General features: G+C 41.1%; 2 protein-coding genes across 2 annotated transcripts in view; both read left to right on the top strand.

Moving 5' to 3' along the window:
- The window catches only part of prkceb (protein kinase C, epsilon b), a 114,360-nt gene extending 112,572 nt beyond the window's left edge, over positions 1 to 1,788 (top strand). Inside the window, exon 15 of the mRNA XM_042064946.1 lies at positions 1 to 1,788. This exon is cut by the window's left edge and continues 1,549 nt beyond it. The gene's annotated coding sequence lies outside the window, so the exon portion shown is untranslated.
- A 3,950-nt stretch (positions 1,789 to 5,738) lies between these two features.
- Positions 5,739 to 12,500, top strand: part of epas1b (endothelial PAS domain protein 1b) — a 42,682-nt gene continuing 35,920 nt past the window's right edge. Inside the window, exons 1-2 of the mRNA XM_042064865.1 lie at positions 5,739 to 5,924; positions 6,169 to 6,231. Of these exons, the coding sequence (XP_041920799.1) occupies positions 6,206 to 6,231 (26 nt within the window). The 5' untranslated portion in view covers positions 5,739 to 5,924; positions 6,169 to 6,205. The remainder of the gene's footprint in view (positions 5,925 to 6,168; positions 6,232 to 12,500) is intronic.

Genomic DNA, 12,500 nt, shown 5'->3' with positions numbered 1-12,500 from the left:
TAGCATATTATTATTCATACATACTGTATATGAATAATTTTCTTCAACCATTGTTTTAGCTCTGTTGTGTTACTGTTACTGACCTGGTCTCCAGCTGATGACAACCTAGATCTCCTCACAGAGGAGCAGTAGCAGACGATGGCGTGGTGTGTTCATCTGTACAAGATATGAAACCTAAAAATGACCACGCCTTGTATAAACCTACCAACTCCTGTAAAGAGTAGAAGTGTTCCCTGTTGCATGTTTATGCATATGATAACAATGTATTCCTAGGGTATGATAAAATAAGTTACAATGTCCATGTGCAATATTCTGTGTGTGTATATATACATATACTGTATGTTTGCGTGTGTGTGTGTGCGTGTGTGCCTGTGTTTATCCTTTTTTTGGTTTACGTATGTCTTTAGAGTTCTGTGCTGCTTAGGTTGATTTGTGTTTCTTTGTTAATTGTTATTTTTTTTAATGCATGACTTTCTTGCCTCATTTGTTGTCACTGTCCGTTGCCATGTCTATGTGTGCCCTGCTAACAGATTCTATACATTTCACTGTTTCATCATATTACATATACAATATATACGGGGGATTTATTTATTTTCTGTACATACAGGAAGATGCACTAAATCCCATGTACCTGGGCAAGATCTTTTAGAATTTCAGCTTCCAAGTGGTGTCGCCATTTTGTTTTGACTGAAGGGTTTTAAATAACCTCAGTCATTCCACCAGATGAAAAAGCTATAGCTTTGCATTTCTGGAAGGTGGCACTCACTCTCATACAGAAACACACACACAGTGGCATCTATGAATCTCTCTGAACTACAGTATCACTATTGGGAATTAAAGGAGAGTGGTCGAAATCAACCTGACATTACAATCAGACTCCAATCAGACCGTGGCACGAGCTATCTCTCATTATATGTGTGTGTCTTCCTAAGTGTCTCGCTCTTTCATGTCTTTATCCCTCTCACATTCCCAGTCCACTGTCCATTTTTAAATATATATATATATATATATTTAAAAATGGACAGTGGACTGCTATCTGCTGTGATGCTTTGTATCTGCTTTGTACAAATTGAAAATTTAAAAAGTACACATACCAAACGCTGAGCTCCTTTGTCTAACCAAATATGTCACATCACACATCTGTGTGCTTTGCTTACCACAACAAATCCACTGCTTAGACTTTTTCCAATGCCCTCTCTCTCTCCCCCGCATTCATTTTAATACTCTGAGCGAGTTTTTAATCTTGTATTACTTTTAAGAGCTTACTCCATATAGGAAACACTCACAGTCTGTTGTAACATGACTGAAACCATAAGGTAAATATTTACGTGGCAGAAGAAGTACCTCTTAAATTAAGTGCAGCATCCATGTCCAAGTGTAGTATTATGTGTATGTACATACAGGAGAATTGTACATGCAAAACATGGCGCCCGTTGTGTTTTCTATTACAGTGTGATGCATATGCTTATGTGTATTTAAGTTTAGGTTGTCTATGTTTGTTTTGTTTTGTTCTTTTTTATTGTTGTGAAGCTATGTGTAAAGGTCATCACCCAGATTTTTTTTTTATTAATGTCATTTTTTTAATGCCATTTTTTTTGTTCTGTAATCCCAAATGGTTGCCCACTCGGTCTGATCTGGTCTGGGGTGAGTTAGGGCCAGACTCATTCTAAAGTCAGCTTCTGTCCGGGACTGTAAGCATTTTACTGTGTGCCAAATGTACTGTATTCAAAAGGATGTGAATGTGTATTGTTTGTTTTGGAACCTATTAAATACAATGATGTCAAAACAGTTTTGGTCTTTTGTGAGTGTGTGTGTGTGTGTGGGGGGGGGGGGGGTGGGTTATTTGGAATGGTGCACAGAAGCAGACTAACCAGGCTTGTTTGCCTAGTTCATACACATTGGAGAATCTATTTGCACAAGGAGCCTTTTATTGTTTTACAAATGACACTATAACTATGATATGAATACAATCAATGGTGATATTTTTGCTACAATCCAGGTCCAAGTCGTAGGACTTCCTTGAATTGATACTGTACTCATGTCCTCTCAGGCACAGGTCTGATAAATGACGTAAGGTTCAAACGAACATTACTAATTAACTCACTCTTCTGTCTTACAACCTTATAGGGTAAGCTGCCACTCAATGGGCCTCATTCAGTCATCAGCTGCTGTCATAAAGCTCAGCCACTGGGTCTAAGGTGAAATAAAACTTACACTCAACAAGCACAGCAGTTGGTTGCATCAAATGGTGACTCGTGAAATCAGGGCTTTTAATCTATGTGTAAAAAAAACACATTTATATTTTATACGGCTTGTTTTTCTCTAAACTGTAAAGTGTAAAGTGTATAGTTAGTTATAGACCATGAACTGTGGCATATGGTGTAGTGGATGTGGGTGATACTATGACGGCAGACACCATCACAGAGCCACTTCTGTAGCTCTTAAACAACACAAAAGGAACGTTTGGACTTGGAACACACAAGTTTGACCTATAAGCAAAGTCATCAAGCACTAGCTGCCCCCTGGGTGTCCCCAGTGCCCTCACTATGCCTCTGGCTGGAGAGGCTCTGTGTAAGGGCTCACTGGAGGACCCTGCAAACAGCACCCTCCACCTCGCATTGCAGAACCAGTGGGGTACTGACCATTGGATGTATTGGGACAAATCCTGGCTGGCCGCCTCATCAGAGGGTGTTCAGTGTTCAACCATCTCCAAGAATCCAGAGTTTTTATCCAGTCCTTTAAAGGCCTTCCCTGTGTTCCTGCCGCAGGCTCTCTGCCCAATCACAACAAAATTACCAAAACACAATCCAAAAAGGAAAGCAGCAAATGCTTCCAAATGTAAAAAAAACAGACAAGCTGTTTAGGCATCAGTGTCCACAAGTATGGTACCTCAGGCGACACATATATACTATTGATTATTGTTTAGTAAATCTATCTATTGCCTTATTAATGTCGGGACTACTTTTTCTGTCCATGCTTTTATTGTGTTGGACTGCCAGTGGGACGAGGAAACAGAATGAGGTGGTGTGTGGGGGTATACCCACACACCCAAATGGACTTTGAATTTTAATTTGCTCTGCAGGTCCGTCTGGAAAGGATGCCTTTGACGCCTATCCTGACCTTCCCGTTTTACGACTTCCAGATGTGTAACCAGAGGTGAAATTAAATGTACTTTAGTGCATTCAATTCTTACCAAATCATTTCTAAAGTGCAGCAAACACATCTTTATTGTAAACAGAGAGATTTTAAATGCAGTTATTCACTCAATTCCAAAGAAAATACACATTCCTGGGTTTTTGGTGATTCGGAAACAGATCGTTCTTGCCTGACTGATCTGTAGAGCAAATTCAAATTTGTTAACAGGTTTGCATAATTTCACCCTGGCTAGATTAGGGGAGAAAAAGAGACGAGCAAGAACTGAAAAGAGGAAAGAGATAAAAGTGCAGTGACACGAGAGACAGGAGCAGGAGCGTACCTTCAAAAGACTCTTAAAGACCCAGCTCTTCAGAGAGTATCTCCTCTTGTAGCACTACCTACAACTAGACTTGCTCATTCTAGCACTACCACCTGACTAGAACTGACACTTGACTGTATGGAAGTAACACCAGAGACTTTCTAATGAGGAGACACAGCACTCAAAAAATCCTCCATAGAAATGCATGAGTTAGTTTGTAACGCCAATATGGCCGTTGTCTACACATATCCCACCCCTTCCTCGGCAAAATGTCGACATGTGAATGCATTGGGCCAATCATGTGGTATGATGTGAATACATTGAGCCAATCATATGTCGTGAACTCGCCGCTGGAGCAAGATTGGTGTCGTGAAGCCTTGCGCATGCGCAGTTCTGTTGAATAGGATGCCCAATGAGCGCCCACAAAACGTTGCTATATGGCCGCCGAGTGGAGGGACTTGCCTAAAAGGACTTTGGTAACACTCACTGCTGCACTAACTTGTCCTTATTGCACTCTATCTTGATTGTTTCCCTTGTTGGAAGTCACTTTGAGTTAAAAAGTGTCAATGCAATGTAGCCTAATGTAATGTAACATGAGATGGAATCAGGAGAATTATTACATTAGCGCCTGCAACAATTTGTGAGAAATCACAACAGCTGGTGTGTAAAGTAACAATTTGGGGCAGTTCTGGATCATGGCTTCCATTACTCAAACACTCAAAGAGCACATAACCTTGAACAAGGATTCTGCAAGGTCTTGGTTGTTTCTCTTTCCTAGTCAGACCATGTTTGAACTCAAGTTGGCTAATGAGCTCAGAAATTTGAAAAAAAAAAAAAAAAACTAGTAAATGAAACCAGTGCATGAAAATAGAAATATACTATATTAACATACAATGCAAAACAAACTTTTATTTGGAAACAGTTGGCAGGAGTCATAGTTGATTACAACTGACAGTTGAAATGGCTGAACAGTTAAATAGTTGAGTAGTTTAAGTAGTTACAGTAGTTGTAAATGATTTAATAGTGAATTATTGTAGTGAGGACATTTATTTTGAAACAGTTGTGGGCAGAGGAAATAGTTGAACAGGCTCTGTACTCTTAAGAGAGCCGGATTGTACAGTATGCTTAAAGCCTGAGAGTAGGCCTATATAGTTTAATAGGCCTATATAGTTTAAAAGTTAAATGTAGATGAAGACAGAAAGTTGAATAGATGTTGATAGGCAGATTGTTTAATGGATGTTGATGGGATAGTTTAATGGGTGGATGAGTGAATGGTTTAAAGAGGATGAATGGATAGAAAGTTGGATGGAATGTGCCTTATATCCTTATCCTTATATGTAGAATGGAGATACACAGAGAGAGTTGGCCTAGAGCAGAAAGCAGTTGATACAGGTGCAATCAGTTTAACTGGATTTTTGATGGGGCCTAGTTTAGCAGCTGGAAGTTGATACAGGTGCAAATCAAGTTAATTAGCCCATTGTGATGTCATAGTGCCAATGCAAAGTCTATGGGGAAAAATAAGCTTGTTTTTTTATTAATATCTCAAAAAGTATAAAGTTTACAAAAGTGAAAAATACATTCCTCAAGTGTCCTTTTCAAGACCTATGTTACAAAGTTTGAACAAAGTTTCTATGTTAAACGGTTAAAGCTGAATTAGACGCAGAAATTTGGTGGGAAGAATAACAAGAAGAAGAAGAAGACTTCGGATAACAGAACAGTGCGTTTTCATGCACTGTAAAAATCTGAAAATGGGCATCCCTGCAAATTGTTCTTCCATAGGTGCATGCTCAACAGTGAACTAAACACGTGTGGGGGCGTTTATTTGGATCAGCTGGGATACAGTGCAAGCGAATTAGGGTGTCTTGCATTGGCCTACCCAGGCATGTAAAACGGGAACGCTTGAGCAAGACCAGGCTTGCGTGAGAATATGCGGTTGTATAATACCTGATTTAAGCACACTTGCATACGAAACGACGTCGACGGATTTGCGCACATTACTCAAAGTATGTCTGGCTGGAGACAACTCCAACGAAGGCTAAACATTTATGTGCAAACGTTCTTAAAGTTAATACTGTTAACAGTGTGTCTATTTACCATTTCCATTACGAAATGTTCGATCTTGTTTTCATTGTGTAGTCTATCATCTCCACTCACAAACCTGCTGCGAAACTGACCAACATATAAAAGTGGGCGGTGTGGAGTGGTGGGTAGGGGGCTGTTCACTCAGGGAGAGCTCACCAGTCATGTAGCAGTAGTCAATTGAGTGCCTGCCACTCAGAAACAACGCACCAATCACGAGAGCTGTGATTGATTGAGCCGCTGTCACCGGACAAGCGGCGAGTTCCCCGTCCAGAAGCTTGAAGTTTCAGATCATTCATCCAACTGAACTGAAGTTACTTTGACAACGACGAAGTGAATCGACTCGTCACGGGGTGCCTTTTAACCTCTGGATATTATCGTGGCTCTCTAGGTAAAGGGCTGTACAATCCTCGGCAGTGTTCTGAGACTGTATAGCCTAACCTGTGGATTGTCCTAATGTAGGACGATCTATTTTGGACAGTATTTTTAACAATAGACAAAACGACGTAATTATTGTGCTTAAATTAACAATTTTAAATGTCTACCTGCCCTTGAGTGCGTGTTTTTTCGTGACTTTTCAAAAGTTTTGATTTATTTTTCACTTGTTGCGCATTGAACGGACGCACGGGAACTAGAGGACAGCTTGTGTAGTCCTGATCTTCAAACGCAGAGATGACAGCCGAGAAGGACAAGAAACGGTGAGTTGTGTTATGTTTTTTTTTATATATATATATAATGCGTCTGGTATTTTCACAAATGTTCCTTAGACTGACAAATGTGCCTTTGCCATTTACCGAACTCACTGTTAACCAGGTAACCTAAAGAACATTAGTTAGTTACGGCTTTAGGACATTGGCATGGGTCAAATAGTTGCTACTTTCTATGCTTTTTTTAATTTTATTTTGCGATGTATATGTGACTAGGCCCATTGGAATTATTATATAGTTAACAAAGAATGAAAAGAAAACGATGAAATTGACAATCAATTATAAGAACCCTATGGTAAGGTGTGCATAAGAAGTTTCAGTCAAGAAAATGAAGGCTAGGTCAATAAAACACCGTATTTTGCGTATTCCTTCCAATTTTGTAAACCATTCAGGTCTATAAAGAAAATACACTTTTAAATCGAACTAAATATTAGGCTAATTAGAGATTAAACGAGAGTGTCCGACCATTACATAATTGCACAATTTACAAGTGCGTTGGCCTTTTAATCATAATTACAGCAAGTACTAGGCCAACAGTACATCCACACGGAAAAGGCAATTAAGAGACTGGTGGGTATAAATATATTTTAATAGGCAGCAGGAAAGCAAAAGGTAACCTATAATTTCTCGCAATGTCTGTAAATGCATAAGTTGTCCATGTCTGAGTGAAGTGTCTAGTGTGTGATTTGTGATTAAACGCAAAAGGAGAAGGTTAATAAAACTCTAAGAGTAACCCATATTTGAGTCTAAGTTTGACACTGCAAAATATTATGTTTGTATGTGGTCCAATAAGTTTTGTGTTAAGGTTATTTTTTTTATGGACATCATCGTTACCTTCGGTAAAGAACTGGACAGCTATGAAAGATTACTATTGATGTTACGCATTGTACATCAAGTAATGTGTGCAAGATGACAATTGAACTGGTCAGCACAATATTGAATGTCAAATAACGGTTCTTTGAGTCAAGCAGTACAAACTTTTAAACACTCAAATCTAAGCCTATACCACAAACATATCAATGTTGCATTTATACAGCGCTCTGATCACTGGTGACTTCGTACCTCAGCACTGGATACCAAAGAACCTGGGAATCAGGTCATCTTGTTTTACCAATTCTCTATAGTTCACACAAAACATCTTGATCAATCCCCCACTGACTCAAACTATGGATTTGAACTCCAGACCATATGAACCTCCAGGAACACGGAAAGATCTGATCTTTCCAAAACTGTGATATATCAAGGACTATTTTTTTTTTGGTTCTGCTTGAACTAAGTAGTATGTCCCAGTGCCTGCATTAAATCCACAAAACATATGCATCTATTCCATGCATTCATCATCTGGTCATGGTGGATATACAATAGAGTGTTGCCATTACTTAAGATGTATTTTGCCTATAGGTGCTTTCTTTTCTGTATATTCATATTGTGTGTGTGTGTGTGTATGTGTTTGTGGCTCAGGCCATATGTCTGTATCTCCCATAGCAGTTTAAGTGAAAGTGGAGCCTGGCTCCAAGTATTTTCCATCCAACATTTTACCTCAGTGATCTGAAAAGAGAACACGCTGTGGGTGGGAACATTAATTAGAGAATAGTCAAAAAGAATTGTTGATTAGAGGCGCTGAATGAGCCAGCGTTGTGGCCGTCTACTCTCTTCTCAGTTGTAAGAGAGGGTCTCAGAGAAAGAGAGAGAAAAAGAGAGAGGGAGAGAGACAGAGCGCCTGGTAGTCTGGTGTTGCCTCGTGACTGCTCTCTCCCCCCTTAATGTGTTCTCTCTCCCTGCCCCATTATCAGATGAATCCCAAATGAGCATAACGTAAACAACAACTGTATGAAGGACCCAAGTGGAGGGGCCGGGATCTGTGTGATCGGGACACAGCGGTCCGGAGAGGATGTGGACGGCGACTGGGGGATATTTCCTCTTGGGTGGGGGGGGGGGGGGGGGGGGGGGGCAGACCTCCCTGTATACAAGCAGTAGCTTTCATAAGAGTATTCGGCAGCCATCTTAGAACTCTCCTCTATACATACAGGCCTGCATTTCTGAGAACCGACCACAAACCCAGGGCACGTGTGGCTTGTGTTTGTTTCTGTGTGTGTGTGTGTGTGTGTCTGTGTGTGTGTGTGTGTGTGTTTGTGTTTGTCTACCCATATGTGTTTATGTAAGAGCCCTGTCCTTAACTCTGTAATGGCTAATATAGCCTGCTGTTTACTGTTGTGCGGGCTGAGTCAGGCCTGATAGGAGGAGTGATTGGACTCCTAATGTCGTGTTTATGGGAGAATCTGCCTCATTCTGCCTCATTCTGTATGAAGCGAGGCCTCCTGCTGCCTTGGTTCTAGCCGTTTATTTATGCAGCGCCTTTCCTCACATGCCAGTGATTCCGAGAAAAAACACAAGGGGAGAAGGAATACGAAATATGCACAATCTAAAATGGCATCCTGCATGTACACTGCACAAATGTCCATAGGGCTGAATGTGGAAGTGGCCTAAGATGGGAGCATAATGCAGTTATGCTGAAACAGTGTATGTCAGTTCACTTCACATGTAGTTGTCCTCACATACTAAATGTAACATTAAATTAATTTATTAACATGTTTACACTAGTGCAGTGATCATTGTACTACATGAGAAGTAAATGGTATTCTTAGTGACTCACACATGATGTGATGTAGGAACTCAGAGACCTCTGGGTTCTGACGCCTTTTCTTATTCAGGTTTGTTTTGACGCTTGTCTCCTAAAAGGTTACGTCATCTCACATTGTCCTGTCCTGTATCCCTGGGGTCAGATTGCAAACTTTTCAGACACACACACACACACACAAACACACACACACACACACACCCCCACACACACAGTGAGTGTGTTTCTTATTTGTGAAGAGAAGGAGAGAGACAGAGAGCAGGGAGAAAAGGCCATGCTCTGTGCGGTGCCCTGTCCACTCAGTGCCTCTGGTCTGCTGAGACTGCAGTGTCCTGGCGCTACGCCCGTCAGCACCGGGCCTGCCAACATGCCAGGCTTGCCAGGGCCTCTGTGCAAATACTGTCCCCACTTTGCCTCCCTCTACCCCCCCCTCCCCGAACCCACACATCCCTGCGGCCGTGAGGTTTGATCCTCAGTTTAAGGGTGGAACTGAGGGCCATCCATGGCCTTGCTCCTCGATGCTGTGGCCTCGCGGTGGAGGAGTGAGGTGTGGGGTGGACGCAACACAGGTGGAGCAGGTTGGTCCTGATGAACTTCAGAGTGTGTAGTGGAGGCTCTTTCCTGAGGGGTGGGATAAGGGGCAAACAGTTCCTGGATTTTTTGATCAGTTTTTCTTTTCTTTGTAATAGCCTATACTGGATGAGATTATGGGCTATGCTAGATAAGATTGGAAGAAGGGGGGATGGGTGACAGTGGGAGAGACTCTCTATTTCGCCCTCAGAATCACACACAGACAAACACACACACACACACACACACACACACACACACACACCACTTGTCTTTATAGAAGTGATGAGAGCTTTTGTATGGATTTGGAGGGCTTGCTTACTGTTTGGATACATAATATGAGGGCTTCCAAAGATACCTAAAGTGGCTCCTCCATCTGGAGTGTCTCTCTACAGAAACATGAACCTTTATTGTGACAACTCCTTAGGAGAGGCTATCTAACAACCAACCACCACCATCCCCCCTAGTACACACACACACATACATACACACACACACACTCAACGATCCCCCCCAGGCCTTTGGGGCCTTACAGGGTGGGGGCACAGTTGGGTTCCGTGTAGATTCTGTATTTTCAGTTCTGATCCTTGGTGTCTTCTTCCCATCCTTCTTCAGTCTATCTCTCTCTGTCTCTCTCTCTCTCTTTCTCTCTCTCTCTCTCTCTCTCTCTCTCTCTCTCTCTCTCTGTTAGAGTCTAGGTTTTGACCAGAGCCATCAACTGTGGGAGCTGTCCTACTCGGCTGGTCCCCAAGTCTCTCTCTTTCTCCTCTTCTTTCTCTCCCTCATGCTCAAGTTACCTCCACACCTCTCTCTGTCAGTTGTCTTATTCTTCCTCACTCTGGGCATAGAGGCTCTCTTTGTTTCTAGCAGAACACTGCTCTAGTTTGTGTGGATTTGCTCATGTGTATAATAATAATAATAATAATAATAATAATAATAATAACTAGATGTACCGCATAGCGGTACAAAATATGACCGCCGCTCAGTCCTGTACATCCGTTCCGCGAAAATAAATCACACTTCAATTTGTCTCCATATTTTACTCCATCCCCCACTCTTGAAACTTTTGTGTATGCTTGTTTGGCATGCCTGAGTGTGTGTGTGCGGCTGCACAGAAAGTAGCCTACTGGTGCTGAAAAGGTGAATAGATTGTAGAATAGCCAAAGAAGATGTAGCATTGTTATAAAACCATTAAAATCTCTAAACAATCACAAGTAGGGCAGTTCATCACAGTTCATCCATTGCAACTGGATTGATGAAAGGTCACGTGTAGGCTACATTGTATTTGATAAACAAAACATATCTGTCAGTTCCATGCCGTTTTCAACAGCTATCAAAAACAAAGGTCATTTTTGGATGGATGGATTTTTTGTGAATGTTTCTTCTTCTACATAAGATTTTAGTCATCTTTAGTTCATGTAATACTTTATTGTCAATGCACAAATGAAGTAACAGTAGTCTGAAACGTTATTGTTAATGCACAAATTAAGTAACAGTAGTCTGAAACGAAATGCTGTTTTACATCTAACCAGTGGTGCAAATAACTGACATGTCCAAATGGGCCTTGATGAAATGCGTCGCTAGACTGTTCATACACATTTTAACGGGCCAAAGTTGAAGAGCTGTTGTCCGTTATTGTTCGTGCAAATATAGGCTGATTCTTGTTCCCTTGCATTGTGTAACTGAGGTCCATGGCTAGTCTGGCTTTCACCAGACCAAGCTCAATCTTTTAAGAAATCAAAAAATAAATAGCGGGCAGATCAGGCTGGGTTCACCCAGCCTAGTCCATAGGCACCCGATATTGTTTAATTTTCCGATTGAGATATCCACGCTCTGGCTATTCTAAATGCAAAAATGCATCAGGGAGTTATGACAAAACTGTAACTAACAAACTAGATCCTAATAGAAAGCTGTTAGCTTCCCTAAGCTACAGATAGGCTTATAAGGTAGGGCTATTTACAACATAAATTGTCAATAGGCTATGCTGGCGACACAAATAAAATCTCCTTTGGAAACCAATGGCTTACAGAATCAAGCGGACTTAAACTGCCATATCGTGGCGAAAAGTTGTAATAAAATTCACGCAGCTCCATGAGTCAAGGAAAGCGCGAATGAAGTAGGCCTAGCCACTTCTAAATGGGACCCACTACACCAGTGGTCCCCAAACTACGGCCCGGCCCACCACCTCATTTTGGGTGGCCCCACAAAACATGTCCGTGGTATATAGCAACCGGCCCGCGCACGGGAGTACGACATCGTCAAACTATAACCTCCGCAATTTCCCCCATTCATTCTCTATGGCGAGTCTTAACAGTACACATGTAATACTCTTTTTGTCCACTGGTGGTTGTTTTGGCGCTGTTTCGCGTTTGCCATCAAAAACGGAATGAAATGTAGTCCTACCTGCAAACAATGTAAGAGGCCTATGCTGACTGCATCAGTGCTCAAAGTATTCTAAAAGTTTATCAATGAATTGTTAATAACTAACTAACTTATATTCAAGTCATATTTCTGGTACTTTCTGGGATAATTATTTTTATTTGTTCAAAAGAGTTCAGAGTTCACACATTTTTAATGAAATATCAAAGTCAAAGTCAAAGTCAAAGTCAAAGTCAGCTTTATTGTCAATTATACTTTAAAAAAATATACAAAAAAATATACTTTTGGGACTACCTGCTAATACTTTTGGGAATGCAAAAGTCTTTTTATTAGTATTATTTCATTTGAGTTACATTTTACACTGATATGGCATGATGGCAATATGAACACAGCTAACAATGGTATTAAATTGCAATAGCATATAGATTAAATGTAATGGAATATTCAACTAAGGTAGACTGCTGTTGTTCACAGCACTAAGCTATTTATGATTACTGATATACGAGTCTCTGGCCCTCTCTTACAGCCAGGCATAGTAAGCTGGCCCTCGGAGGAAAAAGGTTTGGGGACCACTGCCTTAGTAGATGGTGCTAATTAATCCCCACATGAAGGAATGGAATGCGATAGAGCAGTGTTTCTCAAAGTGTGGTCCAGGGACCACTGGTGGTCCGCA

The sequence above is a fragment of the Alosa sapidissima genome, chromosome 16 (assembly GCF_018492685.1).
Source record: "Alosa sapidissima isolate fAloSap1 chromosome 16, fAloSap1.pri, whole genome shotgun sequence".
Lineage (NCBI taxonomy): Eukaryota > Metazoa > Chordata > Actinopteri > Clupeiformes > Clupeidae > Alosa > Alosa sapidissima.
This window is presented reverse-complemented; position numbering and strand designations above follow the sequence as displayed.